General features: G+C 38.4%; 1 protein-coding gene across 1 annotated transcript in view; it reads right to left on the minus strand.

Annotated features, from left to right (window-relative positions):
• Window positions 1–20,966, minus strand: part of LOC121368772 (FYVE, RhoGEF and PH domain-containing protein 1-like) — a 106,626-nt gene that overhangs the window by 52,835 nt on the left and 32,825 nt on the right. The window contains exon 4 of the mRNA XM_041493520.1: window positions 2,202–3,346. Coding sequence (XP_041349454.1) covers window positions 2,202–3,346 — 1,145 coding nt within the window. The remainder of the gene's footprint in view (window positions 1–2,201; window positions 3,347–20,966) is intronic.

The following is a 20,966-nucleotide window of genomic DNA, read 5'->3' on the forward strand; positions in this document are numbered from 1 at the left end:
GGGGATTTGATCCTGTGACCCATTATACCCCAAGCAAATGTGTTACATCCCACTCACTACGTAACGAGCAAACAATTCCATGATCCTGATACAGTCTTTATGACAATAATTTAACCATACTTTCAGATGTGATATATTTTTCTCTACTACAAAACTGACTGTACTTATATTGATCAGTCGCAGTCAATGATTTATACCACTTGATACACAATATGATTGAAGAGCCAGATGATTCAGATCTAGATTAACCCACTGCTCTCAGTCTCTCTCTCTCGCTCTCTCTCTCTGTCTCTGTCTGAATCACATTCTCTGGGATCGGCCGGGCTCTGGCTCTCGTTATTCTAGAATTATATTGGCTGACAATAGCACGTGCTATCTATCACCTCCATATAAATCATTTCTCCACCAATCTGACCGTACATATATATATTGATCTGAGCTGACAATTAATGAAGAGTTTCGACAAATTTCATTTGGATTTAGCATCAGAGCAAACTATGTAATGAAAGGAAGGGGAATGCTTGGTTAACAATCAACATTCCGGCATATTGATTAATCCTGGATGGTTACACGTAGATGTCAGACAGGGTCAAAAGGGACATATTTAGGTATAAAGCATGAGATACGAAATCTTTTGTTAAAAAAAGTTTGTTTTGTTTAACGACACCATTAGAACACATTGTTAAAAAAAAGTGTTTTTTGTTTTTTTAATGACACCACTGTATACAACACTTTGTTAAAAAGAAAATGTTTTGTTTAATGACACCACTAGGGCATATTGATTTATTAATCATCGCCTATTAGAATGTTAAACATTTGGTAATTTTTTATTCGTAGTCTCAGAGGAAACCCGCTACATTTTTTCATTAGCAGCAAAGGATCCTTTAAATGCACTTTCCCACAGACAGGATAGCACATACCATAGCCTTTGATATGCCAGTTGTGGTGCACCGATTGGGTCATGAAAGAAGCCTAATCGGAGAATGGATCCACTAAGGTGGTTTGATCCTGCAACACAGGTACCTCAGGCGCGAGCATTCTACCAACTAAGCTACAATGAGTTGTAAGATAAATGGTATATTTAACACAGTAACAGAAATGAATGTATTAATTCACGGGCGTAGGAAGGTGCCAAAAGGTGGAGGGGGGGGGGGGGGGGGGCACACACACACATTTTAAACCATTGCTGCTCCCACAAAGTGGGGGGAGCACATGCCCTCCTTGCCCCCCCCACTTCCTACGCCAGGGTGTATTCTATTTCTTACCTATCTTGAAAAAGAAAAAGAAAAAAAGAAGAAATTTAAGGTTTTTTTCCAACTAAATCTTACTATAAATGTCACTAGAGCTTGTAGTTAATTTAAAATGAATCACAGACAAATCAGTTTCAAATTAACTTATAAATACTTCACAGAGTAATCAATTTGAATTGTGCTTTCTTTTCACTGGGTAGTATCAGAGCTGTCGAGGCATGAGATTCACCCTATAGCTGGGTTCCAGGGCCTGCACTAGTGTAGGCACTTGGTCAGGTCCAGACCGATGCCCTGGTGGGATTGAATGGGGGCGGGGGATTGACGCCTCCTCCTGCACACACAGAAATAAAAATTTACTGTTTATTTTAAGGCCTCCTGTTGGAATAGATTTCACAAATGACATTTATGACATATTTCCCTGATTAACATGTTTTAGATGTTTTAACACAAATTAGTTAGGTATCAGTTAGGTATTAGTTAGCATTCATTTTACGATGCAACAAGCCCGTCAGTGGACCCATTGGACTGTTTCTCGATTCACAATGGTATGTGCTATCCTGTCTGTGGGATGGTGCATATATATATAAAAGATCCTTATCTACTAATGGAAAAATGTACCAGATTTCCTCTCTAAGACTATATGTCATAATTACCAAATGTCTGACATCCAACAGCCAATGATTAATAAATCAATGCGCTCTAGTGGTGTCGTTAAACAAAAGAAAACTTTAACTTTAACTACTGACCTGACCTTCACCTTGAGAGCTTGCTGGTATTCCTCTAAATCCGACTCACTTAAGCTCTAGTGGTGTTGTTAAACAAAACAACACTTTAACTTTAACTACTGATCTGACCTTCACCTTGAGAGCTTGCTGGTATTCCTCTAAATCCGACTCACTTAAGCTCTAGTTATGTCGTTAAACAAAACAAAACTTTAATTTTTGACCTTACCTCCACCTTGAGAGCCCGCTGGTATTCCATATCTATATCCGACTCACTGAAGTCATCGAAACTCTTATCCGAATCAGACCAGCTCGAGTCGAACAGTTCCGCTGGACTCAGCGGCGAGGGCCCGGGACCGTCGCTCAGACCGAAACCCGAGTCAACCTCGGAGGAAGAATTATTTATTTCAAGTTTATCCAATCCAGCGTTACCGTTCTTTTGAATTTGAATAGCCGAACTCGACTGTTCAACATCTACTGTTTTGTTTTTAATTTTGTTGAGATTTGGTTTCTTCGACCGATCAAAAGCTGGTTTTGGTTTGAGAGTTCTGGACATTCCTGCTGAAGGACTAGAAGTCTGCTGTCTGCTGGACTGACCGACAGACGAATGTACTCCATTGTCAGGGTCCTTCTTATCCTTTACCACAACAGGAGATGCATTTTCCAAGTTTTTTACATTATCCTCATTTTTTTTAAATTTCGAACTGTCCATCTGTTCGACCAGCGTTTTAACGTATCCCTTCGACATGACTAATCGTCCCTCCCGTGAGACGTTGTAGCAGGTTTTGAACACTTGGTTGCACCTGTCGATGCGGTGTCTCTGGGAGTAGTAGGTACAGAACGACTTGCTCTCAATGCACGGGGATGTAGGAGCCGACTGGGTGTACGCGGTTTTACTTTTTGACGTCTGCCGACAGAGCAACACATTTTCCTGAGTCTCACTGCACAGCTTATGAAAATTAACACACTGCTGTTTGACGAAGCCTGAAATGAGCGGTGAAGTTGGGGTGCACCAGGTCCGTCTGAAAGGAGGGGTTGTCGGAGACCGATGGCTCGGTGAGGTATTGGTGGGCGTCACTGTTCCCTCGGGCGAACTGCACTCATCGTCAGGAAAGTCCAAGTCATCCGAATCACAAGAGGCTGTGTGTAAACCTTCGGCACCCTCTAGCTGTAAAACTCCTCCTGCACGGTACTGCGGGTTTAGTCCAACAGAATAGCCATCGTCTGCAGCAGACGTCTGGGTAGCGTTTTCCTCTGTTGGAAAGTATCTGTCGCCGCGAGGAATGAGGTCATGACGAGTCTCCTTGTCGTCTGCCCTTCTCGACAGTCCCACTCCTGTGATGAGTTTCTCGAAAAACTTCGGCTTCGATGGAGCTGGAATGATAAAAAAATCTACTTCAAATGTTTGTTGGAAACACAGATACTTTTCGGCAAACTTCGAGGCCAGCCATGTCGTACACATAGTTCCCCTTTGTAAGACGTGTGCTTCTCTTAATTCAGGCACATAAACATCAACAAATGAGCATCTTTTATTTTGCTAGACGTGTGTGTGTATATAAACACTTCTAGTCAATTAGGTCAGGATGCAAAATAACACATCACGGAGTACAACAACAAAAAAGTGAAAGACAAAAAAAATGAAAAAAAAGGACAATAAGATGAATTCAGTATTTTTTGTGTGTACTGTCTACAAACAAGCCTGAAGGTAAATTAAACAAGAAAATAATACAGTGAAGATGATGAATACCTTTCCAGATTAACAACAAAGCCATTCAAGGCAAAGAGTTTTTCGAAAGCTGCAGGGTGTATGATAAACCAGTGGGCAGAAAGAGATCCACAGGGTCTGGCCTGCATACTTGTTGAAGGAAACGGAACCAAATGAAGCAGGCTTATTACAGCTAATCTAGTGTTGGGTTAGAAAAATAACTTAGTGTATAGATATAATAGTATACAGGAAAGGGTGAGAGACTCAAGGTGTGTAATTCAGTAATAGGAACAAACAGTTAATGTAATCCAGCTTTAAGACATCAAGCCAGAGGAAGGTGATTTCTTTATTTAATTTCTTTCATTGTCCCATCTGAATTAATCAAATGAACTGATATTATTATAAAGCTAGACTTGTGGTCAATATACTTAATATACCGGCCTCAGTGGCGTCATGGTTAGGCCATCGGTCTACAGGCTGGTAGGTACTGGGTTCGGATCCCAGTCGAGGCATGGGATTTTTAATCCAGATACCGACTCCAAACCCTGAGTGAGTGCTCCGCAAGGCTCATTGGGTAGGTGTAAACCACTTGCACCGACCAGTGATCCATAACTGGTTCAACAAAGGCCATGGTTTGTGCTATCCTGCCTGTGGGAAGCGCAAATAAAAGATCCCTTGCTACCTGTCGTAAAAGAGTAGCCTATGTGGTGACAGTGGGTTTCGTTTAAAAAAACAGTGTCAGAATGGCCATATATTTGACGTCCAATAGCCGATGATAAGATAAAAAATCAATGTGCTCTAGTGGCGTCATTAAATAAAACAAACTTTACTTTTTTATATACTTAATACTAGAGGACCTGCACTAAAACGTTTTCTTTATGAGACTGAATCATCAATCAACAATATAGTACGTGACTTTATCCTGTAATCAATATATATACATGTATGATGACTAGATAAATTCCAATATTTTCAGTCATTAACCAAACATATACCTTTTTGTGACAAACCTACTTTTACACTAGTTATTTTCAACAAAGGAATGCTGTATTGTTAAATATTACTTATTATTTTACTTCCAGTTGATGGTTTGATTTTTAAAAAATGTTTCGAAGACAATTTTTGTTTTAAAAATAAGAAATAAATTGTTGTTATTTAAGAACTATTTAGTTTTGGTGTATATATAGCTATTGTATGCAATAAGGTATTCAACACGTGTAAGCCAACTACCCTAGAAAACGGTAAATTGGTTAACTTCATTAATATTTTGAATTATATAGGATTGCATGATAAATAAAAAAACTGGTTATTGTCTTAAGGTATCGGCTTTATCCTGCTCAGGCTGAATGCCATTCTGAAGACTGACCAACGGAGCCTCGCTGTATTCACTATTCTAACCTTCCCAGGATAAATCTGATATCTTATGATAGTAACCAGTTATTTTCTATATAGCAGGCTTTACTCTCAACCTCACTTACACACACACACACACACACACACACACACACACACACACACACACACTCTCTCCCTCCCTCCCTCTCCCTCCTTCACTCTCTCTCCCTCCCTCCTTCGCTCTCTCTCTACCTCCTTCGCTCTCTCTCTCCTTCGTTCTCTCTCTCCCTCCTTCGTTCTCTCTCTCTCCCTCCTTCGCGCTCTCTCTCTCTCTCTGTTTCTCTCTCCTCCCACCCCAGGTGTTGTAATATCAATACATGTATTTTAAACCCCAAATGGCCATTCTTTAAAATGCACTGTTTGTTACAAACACACATTCATGCCCTTAAATATAACTTCATCCCAGACAGTGATACAGTCACACAGTCAACCTGTGTGCATAATTCAGTTAGCAATGATTCATGATGTCATTTAGCGCTCCATCAAATAATTGGGTCAGTGGAGCGCAAGCCAAGCTTCAGTCTGTGACATATCTAGCCTCCACCTGATCCTAAAAGGGACCATCCATAAGTAAGGAAATGTTTTATTTAATGTCGCACTTAACACATTTTATTTATGGTTATATGGCATCAGACATAAGGTTAACGACCACACAAATATTGAGAGAGGAAACCCGCTGTCGCCACTTCATGGGCTATTCTTTTCGATTAGCAGCAAGGGATCTTTTATATGCACCATCCCACAGACAGGATAGCACATACCACAGCTTTTTGATATACCAATCATGATGCATTGGCTGGAGCGAGAAATAGCCCAATGGGCCCACCGATCCGTCCATAAAGTCATGCATGTAAAAAAATTGGGATTTGTTTTTATCTCCATCCCCCATATACATCTTTTGACCATTTGATTAATATTACACTCCCCCCCTCCCCATATAGGGATGTACATAAATCTTCCATGCTGAAAAATATACACCAAATACAGTTAGGAACTTGTATTACATATATATTTTACACTAATAATTTTGAGACATTTAAGAAATAACAGAAGTTAATTGTTTAATTGGGATTTAAAAGTCTATTTCGTACAATACAGAACTGGCTTTAGTTTATAATTCACCAGTGTATGTACGTATCAGTAAACCCCCCTTCATATGTAATGTATGACCCCACTCCTTCCCCTAACATAACTGAATACTAGTAATGAATATATACTGAACAAAAAAAGAAACTTCCGATTTGTACATATAGTATTTGTTGTGTTAAAGAATTCATTGTGTAATGAAATTATATAGGTAGTATTAGCCGTGAGCTGTATTATCAGGATTCATGAATTTTATCGATTATTTTTGCACTGTTAATCGTCGACAACGTGAAATTCAATTTGCACGTGCATGCATGGTTCGACATGTCCCGTGTAGTATTCGGTCAATTTGTTTTACTTGTCTTACTGACATTGTTGTCAAGTGAACGAAAACGCTTCAGAATTTGTAAAATATTTAACGTTTTTTACATTGTAGCATTTTTAGTATGCTAAGAATACCCAATAATTTACGCGAATGGGCGATTGGCATGCTTGATGCTGGCATGTCGACAGAAGACCTTGCAATGCATGTTGGGAGTTCTAGTCGAGCGATACAAAATCTTCGCGTAAGATTTCGAATGACAGGAAGCACCAACGACTTGCCACATCATGGACGTCCGCGTGTTACAACGCGTGGTCAAGACCGCTATATCATGAACACGCATTTGCGCAATCGATTCCAAACTGCCACTGCTACTGCTGCTAACACACCTGGGCTTCATAATAACCGAATCAGTGGGCAAACTGTTCGTAATCGTCTGCGGGAGAACAGTTTACATGCACGACGTCCTTACGTCGGATGCGTTTTAACGCAACGTCATCGTCTAAATCGTCTTAATTGGGCACGTGTACACACTCGTTGGATACGGCGACGCTGGAATACCGTTCTTTTTTCGGATGAATCCAGATTTTCTTTACAACGTGGTGATGGCAGGGTGCGCGTCTACCGTAGGAGAAATGAACGCTTTGCTGACTGTTGTGTTCTTGAACGAGATCGTTTCGGGGGTGGGGGTTGTGTCATGGTCTGGGCAGCCATTACCCATGGTTATCATTCACCACTAGTCGTCATTGATGGCAATTTAAATGCTCAACGTTACCGTGATGACATTCTCGCTCATCACGTCATTCCTCTGTTCGATAACAACGCCAACATCACGATTTTTCAGCATGATAATGCCACCTCTCATACAGCTAGAGACACTGTAAATTTTCTTAGGACAAATAACATTGATTTCATTGATGACTGGCCCGCTAAAAGTCCTGATCTCAACCCCATCGAGCATGTCTGGGATAGTCTGGACAGACGATTGAGGCATCATCCCAACCCACCCGCTAACGTCAACGAACTTCGTCAAGTGCTCATTCAGGAATGGAACAATATTCCACAGGCAGAAATCAACACTTTAGTCAATTCTATGCGCCTGCGATGCACTGCAGTGGCCAATTCAAGAGGTGGTCATACCCGTTATTAAGTGGGTGGGGTTTTTTTTAACCCCTACCACACTTGGTCAAAATTTCTCCCAGTTTTTGTTAACCTATGGCCATGATTTTTGCACCAAACGATGCATCATGGAACACTCTTTAAACGCATATATAACAATCATTCCCCCGGTTTGTTTTCATCAAGTTATGTTCAAGCAAGTTAGCGGAAGTTTCTTATTTTGTTCAGTATAGATCTTTGAGCCAAGCCATGTAACACACTTCAAACACCAGCTAGGCCTTGTGTTTTAAGTGGGCTGTTGGCCATGTACACCATTGCTCCCTTAAAGTGCTGACCAGGTGGGCTACAAACCACCTGCTTATCCCAAAATAATTTTGAAAATTGTTTTATTAAAAAAAACTAAAAATCAACATTATTTTGCGCTAGGCGGGAGGGTTTTTTAACCTGCATGATTGGCACTTTATGGTGGCAACTATGTATGGGCAATAGCCCTCTTTAAAACACAAGGCCTGCAACAAATCCTCTACTACTGAGCTGCATTCCATCCACTGTAATAAGCTTAAGCTTAACAATGTGTGCTTTTGCTGTCAATGAATTTGGTTCTTAGCCTTTCATCACTATGGTTAGTTAGGAAACTGTTCAGAAAATATCCTGTAAGGAAAATCTATGGGGATGACCTTCCCTGTGTCCATGAACCATTTGATTGGTTCTCAGTGAAGTAATTATGTTTGATGTGAAGGGTACAAACCAGTCTAGCGAATGTTTTTCCCACTCTGTCTGCGGTGGGGTGAGTGGATTGTGGTCAAAACCCTCCCCTGCTCAAAGCAAATGTTTTTTGGAAAACAATTACCCGACCCACCCCCTCCTAAAACAGACCCTACACACACACACTGTGGGTGTCTAGTGTAGAGGGGTTTCACTGTACAAATAACTTATTATACTGGTAGTTTAAAATGTGCTAAGGTGTTGTCACACAAAATTTGTGACAAATATTAAAGGCATACTGTCACGGATTCAAGGACCGTATTTCTTTAAAAATGGATAATAACTAAAAATTACATTAATTGTTGGAAATCAAATCTAGCTATTGCATCATCACCTTAACTGAACCATGATGGAGTGAAATCCATGTCAACCCTCTCGGCAATTTTAGTTTTTGAATTATAGACCATTGCCATAATTCAATTTATTTATTTTTATTAAATCTCATTAATAAACAGAGTATGGTGGTTATGAAGATGGTTGAATAAAGCACATTTAGGGACAAAACAAATTATTTTGTTCAGGTAATACTTTGTTAGACCAGTAAATAGGTCAGTGGTCTGTGACAATATGCCTTTAAAGCAGAGGAAACATTCCTGCTTAAGAGAAGGTTGTGTTAATTGTAGTAGGTTTGCTTGTACATGCTTCATAATTATAGTATTCATTTTTTATTTTAAGATGGTATACTCAATTAGCAACACTTAAATAATCTCCCCCCCCCCCATGATCCGCTAATAATAAAAACAAATAACAATCATAATCATGAAAAATTGATAACAAAACAATAATACCAGTCTAATAACAAACAAGCATTTTTAAAGTGCTAAACACACACACACACACACACACACACACACACACACACACTCTCTCTCTCTCTCTCTCTCTCTCTCTCCCTCTCCTCTCTCTCTCTCTCTCTCTCTCTGCCTCTCTCTCTCTGCATGATCCTGTCTCATCTCTCTTTTCTGTCTCATGTCTCTGTTTCTGTCTGTCTGTCTCTTTCTCTATGTATGTCTCTCTCTGTGTGTGTGTGTGTGTGTGTGTGTGTCTCTCTCTCTCTCTCTCTCTCTCTCTCTCTCTCTCTCTCTCTCTCTCTCTCTCTCTCTCTCTCTCTCTCTCTCTCTCTCCCTCATATGTGTGCATGCATGTATGTTCATTAAAGAGAGCAAATTAAGTTATATTCAAACAGCACAAACTATAATGTATAAAAGCATGGCATCTAGAATAAACTGAAACCCAATTGTAACAACATGACTTCAAAGTGCCTGAACATGTACCTGCTATCAGTTACATTTCGCTCTAAAGACTTGGTAAATATACACGCATGGTCCACGGAGAAATGAAAATAACTCAAGAATTACGTTCACCATCTGTAACAACCCGGTACAAACAAAACATCTCAACAAAAACAACCACTCTTCATACTCCAAAAACACAGTGGATCCATTGCCTGAAGTATGATTTGATCTAAAATTACTAACAGAACATTCTTGATGTATATTTCAGTCTTAACAATACTAACGAGCCCCAAGATTCAGGTGTACAGAGAAATGTAAATAAACAGGACTATAGAGTTATACATGTATCTATCAACACATATGAACATCATTCACAGGTCTTAAATTCCTGCTTTCGAGGGGGCAACTCGCTCGATGCACAGTCGCTCTGGGATCAATCCCTGTTGGTGGGCCCAATGGGTTATTTCTCGTTCCAGCCAGTGCACCACGACTGGTGTATCACAGGCCATGGTATGTGCTATGCTGTCTGTGGGATATTGCATATAAAAGATCCCTTGCTACTAACGAAAAAATGTAGCGGGTTTTCTTTCTAAGACTATATGTCAAACTTACTAAATGTTTGACATCCAATAGCCGATGATTAATAAATCAATGTGCTCTAGCGGTGTTTTGTGTCTTGACATATAGTCTTAGAGATGAAACCTGCTACATTTTGTTTTCCATTAGTAGAAACTTTTAACTTTAAATTAGTGCTTATAAAATGAACAAACAAGATGGCTAAAATTAAGATTTGTACAAATATTATAGAATTTATCGGTGCTTCTGAAGCTGGTGTATTTGATAGGGGAGACACCAGATCATATGATAATGGTGACATACAAAAGATGTACCTTGTGAAATGTAGGTAAGGATGTCTCGGATCAGAAATTGTATGAAATCATTAAGGGTGTTCAGGTTAAAAATGGCAAGAAATAATTTCTCATAATGTATTCATTGTTATTAAAAGTTTAATTACAACCAGGGCCCCATTCCACAAAGCGATCTTAGCCTTAAGATCATCTTAAGTGTATAGCCACCTCATGCATGTAAGGTGCTCACAACAAAAGTGTTAAATATAAATTAGTTTGTTATTTTGATTTCTTTTCTTCTTTTTTAGCATTTTTGTTAGTAATGTGGTTTAATTCTATATATGGCATTAAAAAATAAAACATAACTACCATAAGATGTGCATATAATATTTAAAATATAAATAGCATAATGTGGCTGGGGGTTATATAGTCACGTAAACTATACTGTCACATGAAATATGGGTCATATTTCACAATGGTGGATAAGTAATACAGGTACATGTTGTACATATAGTTGAAGTTTTTTGTTTGTTTTACTGATACTGTTAAACAAATACAAATTCACAACTACCATCCCAAACTTTTCAACAATTGAATTACACATGATATACTTGAAACCCAAAATACAATGAATTATATCAGCATATATATATTCAAAACTGATACTCCAGCTCACAGAAGACCCCAGAGGCAAAAAACCCAGTTAACATGTTTTAACAACAAACAGGTGAATTATGAGCAAGGCTGTGTCTATATATATAGACTAGAAAGCAGACGGCATTACCTGGGTGACCACAACTCTATGTTGTACAACTTCTCAAGTGTGATTCAAAATGGTTATTTAGTATTTACCTATAATTTAACAGATGCAGCTTGACTTACAGTGTGTGACTTTTCAGTGACAGAAATAGTAAGCAGGGTACAAAGATGACCTGTCGGACCCGGAAGTGAAATTATGTCTCTGCTGTATTGTCAATTGGAACAGAGCTACCAACCTTATACCCTGTGTAGCAGGGTCTGCAGAGTCAAAGGTTGTTTTGTTTAACGACACCACTAGAGCACATTGAATTATTAATCATCGGCTATTGGATGTCAAACATTTGGTAATCTTGACAGTCTTAGAGAGGAAACCTGCTACATTTTTTTGTTTTCATTAGTAGCAAGAGATCTTTTATATGCACCATCCCACAGACAGGATAGCACATACCACGGCCTTTGATAAACCCGTTGTGATGTACTGGCTGGAGGTTTGCAGAGTCAAAACCTTAATATCTAGATATTTAAATGTGGAATATTTTAAAAGAAAAGGGGGGGGGGGGGGGGGAAGGATTTAAGATTCCACTAGAGCATACTGATTAAAGAATCATTGGCTATTGGATATCAAACAAAGAATAAGAATTTCTCTTGTTCTTAGGAATATAGGAAGGAGAAGGAAGGAAGGAAATGTTTTATTTAACGACAAACTCAAAACATTTTATTTACGGTTGTGTGGCATCGGACATATGGTGAAGGACCACACAGATATTGAGGGAGGAAACCCGCTGTCCCAGTCCTGGTGAACTGGCTGGAATGAGAATATAGGACAGAGCTATCCCATGAAAGACAGCTATGAAAGAAAGTTCTATCTTTTATGAGCTATCACATGATTGTGATTAACAAGGGGAAATATGACTTTGTCGTTAATTAATAATACAGTATATGATGTCACATTAATGTGAGTTGGTGATCTGAGGTCATCAGACAACAGTTTTAGATCAATATTTTGTGATTAAAACCTTCACTATAGTGTAGTTTTTTAATGATAAATTGTAAAATAAAAACGTTTTCAGCTATCTTTATCTGTTCCTGAAAAATACTAGTTTATTTACTGAATGTGTAGTAGTGTTGGCTACTGCCAGTAGGAGCACTTTATATCAATACTACTATACAAATGGATGAGAGAAAAAGACTTCATGATATGCAACCATGTTAAAAAGTAGTTTTTCTCTTCCATATGATAGAGTCTTATAATATACATGAATTGTTTTATGATATTCCTGACCTCACAAGTGTATATACGGGTGTGTGTGTGTGTGTGTGTGTGTGTGTGTGTGTGTGTGTGTGTGTGTGTGTGTGTGTATGTGTGTGTGTGTGTGTGTGTGTGAGAAGGGGTGATCTCACCAATTTCTTTTTCAGTGTATTTTGCGGAGGATCATGAACCAAGTGCCCCTAAAAACTTCACCTCATCGCCAGCCCCACCCCTTGCACAATTTCCTGTACATGCACCTGCCTCGTTGTTTAAGAAGAGCTATCAGTCTTGCTCCCTATCACTCCCCTAAGACTAGTGCAAGGAGAATAATTTTTAGCTCCCATTAGCATGTGAATTTTTAAAAAAATACTACAAAAAGATTAAATACCAATGTTCATTATGGTAATATGTTAAATGACTTCCCATAATCAAAGTTAGGGAAGCAATTAATCACTCCCTCAGGTTTGTGTATAGCGAGGTCTGATATTCCAACATTTTGTTTAATCATTTGGGCTCATATTTTCGGAGTGATCTTAGCACTATGAAATTGTTTAACGATTGTAAGCTATGACATCACTATGACCTGTGCTGTGGTGAAGTCACTATGACCTGTGCTGTAGTGAAGTCACTATGACCTGTGCTGTGGTGAAGTCACTATGACCTGTGCTGTGGTGAAGTCACTATGACCTGTGCTGTGGTGAAGTCACTATGACCTGTGCTGTGGTGAAGTCACTATGACCTGTGCTGTGGTGAAGTCACAGCCTATGACGGTTTTACAATTTCGTAGTGCTAAGATCACTTCGAAAATATGAGCCCAAATGATTAAACAAAATGTTGGAATATCAGATTTCGCTATACACAAACCTGAGGGAGTGATTAATTGCTTCCCTAACTTAGATTATGGGAAGTCATTTAACATATTACCATAATGAACATTGGTATTTAATCTTTTTGGAGTACTTTTTTTAAAATTCACATGAAAGGTATAGTGGTTAAGATATTAGCTTTAAGACTCATAGGCAATGGGTTCACAATTCGGTACCGACTCCCACCCAGAGCGAGTTTTAATGGCTAAATGGGAGGAAGGAAGGGAATATTTTGTTCAGTATTGTGTCATGCATGATTCATTATACAATGTTCGGAGACCACTACACGATTGTAAAATGTTAAACAGCAGTTGCTACTCAATTTTCAACTGATCATTTAATCAAATGATTGCTAATCAAAATTTTAAAAACAAAGGGCCAAATTTAAGAAGCCCGTTTTTCTTAATCACAGGTGTTTAATGTTTGTAGTTACATGCGTATACGACTGAAACAGGCTTTGCAAATTTGGCCCAAAATGTTCCCTGTAAGTAAATAGATCACTACAATGACTTTTCCTTATCTAACCACTAGGTGGGTGTAGGTTCAAATGTTGTGTAGCATTACAGGGGGTGGGTGTTGGCCCAAATGTTAGGTTGTGTTACAGGGGGTGGGTGGGTGTAGGTCCAATTGTTATGTAGCATTACAGGGGGTAGGTGGGTGTAGTTCCAAATGTTATGTAGCATTACAGGGGATGGGTGGGTGGGTGTAGGTCCAACTGTTATTTAGCATTACAGGGGGTGGGTGTAGGTCCAACTGTTATTTAGCATTACAGGGGGTGGGTGTAGGTCCAACTGTTATTTAGCGTTACAGGGGGTGGGTGTAGGTCCAACTGTTATTTAGCATTACAGGGGGTGGGTGTAGGTCCAACTGTTATGTAGCGTTACAGGGGGTGGGTGTAGGTCCAACTGTTATGTAGCGTTACAGGGGGCGGGTGTAGGTCCAAATGTTATGTAGCATTACAGGGGGTGGGTGGGTGCAGGTCCAAATCTTGTGTAGCGTTACAGGGGTTGGGTGGGTATACATGTAGGTCCAAATGTTATGTAGCATTATAAAGGGTGTATACATGTAGGTCCACATGTCATGTAGCATTATAAAGGGTGGGGTGTAGGTCCAAACTTTACGTAGTGTTACAAGGGTGGGTGGGTGTATTTAACATTGTTACGTAATACACTATTAAATTTTTTATTACTACTGAAATCTTTTATTTTATTTTGTGTTTTTAAAAAACGCTCTGTCACGGCGACAATTTTTAACATAGGGACATGTAGTTAGCTAGGCATTTAGACCCTATATACAATATATAAGGATCATAAATGAAATGCGTATCTGTACTTTCTCAAATGGCAAAACTGTATGTTAAAATTATATTACACCCATCGCATGACTTGTTTGTAAATGGGGGGGGGGGGGGGTGTTGATCTCCAAGTGTTACGTAATATTTTGGGGGTGTATGGTCTAGTGTTATGGAGTGTTAAAGGGGGGAGGAAGGGTGTCTAATTTTGACAAACATAATAGTTAAACAGCCACAAAGTAAACCTGTTACTGCCACACAGAGTATTCCTAAGGAATAACTGCAAGGAATCTTTTGTGTGCACATGCATTCCCATACACAGGACACAACAAAAACAGGAAAACAGGAAAAAGAAACTGTCAAAGTTATGAACTTGGACATGTTATACAGCAAAACTATATTTGGTGCCTGGGGTTTTCTTTTGACACAGGTATTTATTGCAGGGAACATTTTGTTCAGTATCGCATCACGATTCGCTACACAAATTTCAGAGATCACTAAACAATTTCAACTGATCACCAACTGCTGCTATATCAAGATTTTAAAAACAAAATGACCTCTCTATAGAAACATGCATGTAAGACAAAAACAGGCCTTGTGGTGGTGGTGTCGTGGTTAAGCCATCGGACATAAGGCTGGTAGGTACAGGGTTCGCAGCCCGGTACCGGCTCCCACCTAGAGTGAGTTTTAACGACTCAGTGGGTAGGTGTAAGACCACTACAACCTCTTCTCTCTCACTGACAGCTAACAACTAACCCACTGTCCTGGACAGACAGCCCAGATAGCTGAGGTGTGTGCCCAGGACAGCGTGCTTGAGCCTTAATTGGATATAAGCACAAAAATAAGTTGAAAATGAAAAAATGTAAGGTCGGCCTAATGTCAAAGACTGATGGTACACACATATTTTAGAAGAATATAACCTTTGATCTTTTATGTGAGAATTTACGTAACATACATCAAAAGTTTTGTTAGCTATCTCAGCAGTGATCTTTCAAAACAAGATGTGGGGAGATAAAAATGCATATACAGTATTTGATAACAAGCAGACAATATCAATGCATGCTTTGGAGGGTATAAGCTATTGACAAAATCCAATCTGATCATTTTGATTATTCATGCTTGGATCGTGCCTGCCTGCATGGAAAGAGGAAGTTTACTGCATATTTAAGTACAAATGTCAAGTGAGATAATTCAACACAAGTATATGTTTATCAAAAACTCCACAATTTCCATATCTACACCTTATAATATTCATATTAACAGTGAGATAATTCAACACACGTATATGTTAATAAAAAACTCCACAATTTCCATATCTACTACACCTTATAATATTCATATTAACAGTGAGATAATTCAACACACGTATATGTTAATAAAAAACTCCACAATTTCCATATCTACTACACCTTATAATATTCATATTAACAGTGAGATAATTCAACACACGTATATGTTAATAAAAAACTCCACAATGTCCATATCTACTACACCTTATAATGTTCATATTAACAGTGAGATAATTCAACACACGTATATGTTAATAAAAAACTCCACCCTTTCCATATCTACACCTTATAATGTTCATATTAACAGTGAGATAATTCAACACACGTATATGTTAATAAAAAACTCCACAATTTCCATATCTACACCTTATAATATTCATATTAACAGTGAGATAATTCAACACACGTATATGTTAATAAAAAAACTCCCAATTTCCATATGTACACCTTATAATATTCATATTAACAGTCAGATAATTCAACACAAGTATATGTTTAATGTTTATCAATACTCCCATAATGTTTGTCATGTGTACACATTTACGGACCTTTATAATGTTCATATTAACAGTGAGATAATTCAATACAAGTATAATTATGTTTATCATAACCCCACAATTTCCAGTATTATGTAACCCCATACATTTTATCATGTGTACACATTTACCGAGAATAATGATATTCATATTAACAGTGAGATAATTCATTACACGTATAATTATGTTTATCGTGACCCCACAATTTCCAGTATTATGAACCCCGTACAGTTTATCGTGTGTACACATTTACTGAGAATAATGATATTCATATTAACTGAGATAATTCATTACACGTATAATTATGTTTATCATAATCCCACAATTTCCATATATGTACACATATGCTGAGCCTTATAATATTGATACTTTACACATTTACTCACCATTATAATATTTATATTAAGGCAAAACACAATAAATATTTGGTCTCTGGTCAGCACAAGTGTCGATTCTGACCCTTTTGGGGTTTAATTTTCTGCTGTATGACGTCGATATTTGCCAGACTTTTCATGCTATGACATAATTTTGGAGCCAAAATGCCATCACGAATGATTTCAATTTAAAGATGCCCTTATTTTGGTACCCACCTTTTCTGGGCAATCCATGTTTAAAAAAAGAGAAGAAAAAAAAGAAGAAAAAAGTTGCATCGCTGCATCATTTCTGGAACTTTGGTCTGACCAAAGACCAATTTTTTTTTTTTTGGCCTATCAGTGAGATAAAGTAAAGCTTGTTTATTTAACAACGCCACTAGAGCACATTGATTTTTTATCTTATCATCAGCTATTGGACATCAAACATATGGTCATTCTGACACTATTTTTTAGAGGAAACTCGCTGTCGCCACATAGGCTACTCATTTACGACAGGCAGCAAAGGATCTTTTATTTGTGTTTCCCACAGGCAGGATAGCACAAACCATGGCCTTTGTTGAACCAGTTATGGATCACTGGTCAGTGCAAGTGGTTTACATCTACCCACTGAGCCTTGCGGAGCACTCACTCAGGGTTTGGAGTCGGTATCTGGATTAAAAATCCCATGCCTAGACTGGAATCTGAACCCAGTACCTACCAGCCTGTAGACCTATTGCCTAACCACGATGCCACCGAGGTTGGCATCAGTGAGATAATTCAACACATGTATACATGTATGTGTATTAATAAACCCACAATTTTCACGTGTACACATTTACTGGCCATTATGATATTGATATTAACAGTGACATAATTATGTTTATCATAACCCGACAATATCCTTATACATATAACACAAATAATAATAATTATAATCTTGTTCGCACTGTGTTGTGTGATCAATTAGATCTTCTAAGAGAAAACAATGCTTTTTCTCACTCTTTTTTTTTAGCATGCCAAAAGCAATCACATATCCATGTATTATGTCTTCTCTTTTTTCATTTTTTTACTATATACATGTATTTCATGCATTATTTCTTTGTAACCCTAACCTTGCCGTATAAAATTGATACAAGTGATAATAATGCATTCCGACAGAATACAATGAAGACTGTCAACTACTTAGGACAGGTATCATGATTAATGTCAGCCAGCCACCACCGGTGATTTACTGGCTAGATCGTTAAGGTTACAAATGTATGTCCAAAAGGATCGTTTTGTTTTTTATTATTACTTTTGTAAATATTCTGTGTCACAGGTCTTTGGATTTTACGGAAACGGTAATTTCCAGTACAGTGTCGGTAAAATCACGGAACCGAAATTTTCTTTCTCATGATTATTATATCGAGTACGACTATTCAACAAAAATAATACATGTATATATATAATTATTTTGAAAAAAACAGTTTCCGATGGGTTCCCATGATCACAAGGCACGGAACCGAAAAAGTATTTCCCATAAAATTTGAAATCCTATGGCCTGGTGTCATTTTAACCAATTTTTATCTTTATAATGTGTATAATATTAGTTACTTTGGCAGAAATAATTGATTAAGTTGAAGAAGGCACTTGAAAAACGTGGATTCCTGAAAAATAATTAACTCGCCCATAAATTAATAACAGGGCTCATGCATTATGTTTGACGAATCCACACTTCCTCATACATACTCCACTATACATGTATATACTGTAAAACATTGAAAAGGGCCATATATGCATTTAACATGACATATTATATGCACACTCAATCATGTATCATGTATAAAGCTCCACTTCTAATAACTGTAAAGGTATACATACATTGTTAGTATAGTATAGTCACTCAATTAGAAAATTCAAATGCTCCCATACATATATATCCACCACAGAATGAACAACTGTTTAATGTCTACACACTGAACTGTTTGTCTGGTTTAAGAGTGAAGGCTATCAGATGACATGTCACACTGTGCTGACCAAACAAAGCTATGTCAATAGTGGACACACTCAGGCTATTTGTCTTTAAATGGACACATTAGCAGTCTCCAAACGTCACACACTACAACCAAAGGGCAGGATGTATAACACAGCGATAAAGCACTCGTCTGCATGATGTGTGGTCGGTCTAGGATCGATTCCCACCGGTGGGCTCATTGGGCTATACTTCTTGTTTCAGGCAATACACCATGACTGGTATATTAAAGGCAGTGGTATGTGCTATCCTGTCTGTGGGTTGGTTCATATAAACCATCCCTAGCTACTAATGGAAAAATGTAGCAGGTTTCCTCTCTAAGATTACATATAAGAATTACCAAATAATTGATATCCAATAGATGATGGTTAAATAATAAATCTAGTGGTGTTGTTAAACAAAACAAACTCTTGTTTGTTTTGTTTAACGACACCACTAGAGCACACTGATTTATTAATTATCAGCTGCTGAATGGCAAACATTTGGTCATTTTGACATATAACCTTAGAGTGGAAACTTGCTACATTAGTAGCAAGGGATCTTTTATATGTACCATCCCACACAGGATAGCACATACCACAGCCTTTGATATACCAGTCGTGGTGCACTAGCTGGAACAAGAAATAGTCTAATGGGCCCACCGATGGGGATCGATCCTAGACCGACCACACATCATGCAGACGAGTGCTTTACCACTGTGTTATACATCCTGCCCTTTGGTTGCAGTGTCTGACATTTGGAGACTGCTAATGTGTCCATTTAAAGACAAATAGCCAGAGTGCTTTACCACTAAGCTACGTCTCGCCACACACTCAATAAACTTAGGTAAACATTGAGGCAAGCAGGACCACTCAATAAAGAATGAAAATTAATGTTTCACTTAACAACACACTCAACATATATTATATATCTGGCGTTATTTATAAGATAAAATATATGGGTAAAGGGATCATCCTGAATTTGTATCCATTTTAAAAGGTTTTCAGCGACTAAAATATTTTTAAAATATTAAAATTACAATTTACTTTCAATTTCTTGTTATAATATATGAATACATGAATATATGAATTTAATATATCAATAAGACATGAGAGGATCATTTGGACCATGCTTGTTTGAAACATGCCTGGTGGAACTTGAGAAGAAGTCAAATATGGATGGACAAAGGATGAAGAACACCATTCCATCACATAATTAAGCTACAGTGGGCCTTTGGGCCAGGTGAGCTAATAAATGTTCCAAGTTTCCTCCGACTCTGTCTTCTGAACTGTCCACACCATTGCCTATTTGTCTCAACTTCCTCCATGGGTGCAGTGTCTGTGTACTGCCCTGCACCCACCTGTGATCCTCGTCCTATGCCACTAATAAAGCTGGTCTGACCCATGGCACTAACTAACAACCACCAGTAGTAGAGGTGCATAGTAGGTAGTTCAGGGGTGGGAACAGGCGAATTGTAAAAAAGAGGAAATCTAGAGGGGTCCAGGGTGGTGAACTGTAAAAAAGAGGAAATCTAGAGGGGTCCGGGGTGGTGAATTGTAAAAAAGAGGAAATCTAGAGGGGTCTGGGTGGTGAACTGTAAAAAAGAAGAAATCTAGAGGGGTCCGGGGTGGTGAACTGTAAAAAAGAGGAAATCTAGAGGGGTCCGGGGTGGTGGACTGTAAAAAAGAGGAAATCTAGAGGGGTCCAGGGGCAAGGACGATTAAAATGCAAGAAAACGCAATGTTCCATGAGGAAAACCGCTGATCCGAGGAGAATTCCCATCCCTGGTAGTTACAAGTGCCTTTTAACAATGCCACAAGTAACTACTGAACCCTCTCCGATAGGTAGGTAACTGGTTTAACATATACCACTAGGGTTTCGAATATGCCACCCTCTCTGAAGTGATCAGACTAAGCCCACAGCTAAAAGCTGATGGGGAATGACAGGTGTGTGTATGGCACAGATAGCCAAGGGTAACAAGCACCTAGCTGTCACCGTTAGAGAGACAAGGACTGGGGTGTGGCGGTGGACATCAAAAGAAGTTGAATGATACAAGTCACCAGATTGGGAAGAAATGAGATAGAATTCAAAGGAGTAAAAGGAAAGGGGCAGAGGGATATAAAAAAAAAAAAAAAAAAAAAAAAAAATCTAAGTTTTTCAAATTTCGCTGGTCTTAGTTTTTACAA

Source organism: Gigantopelta aegis, chromosome 3 (assembly GCF_016097555.1).
Source record: "Gigantopelta aegis isolate Gae_Host chromosome 3, Gae_host_genome, whole genome shotgun sequence".
Taxonomy (NCBI): domain Eukaryota; kingdom Metazoa; phylum Mollusca; class Gastropoda; order Neomphalida; family Peltospiridae; genus Gigantopelta; species Gigantopelta aegis.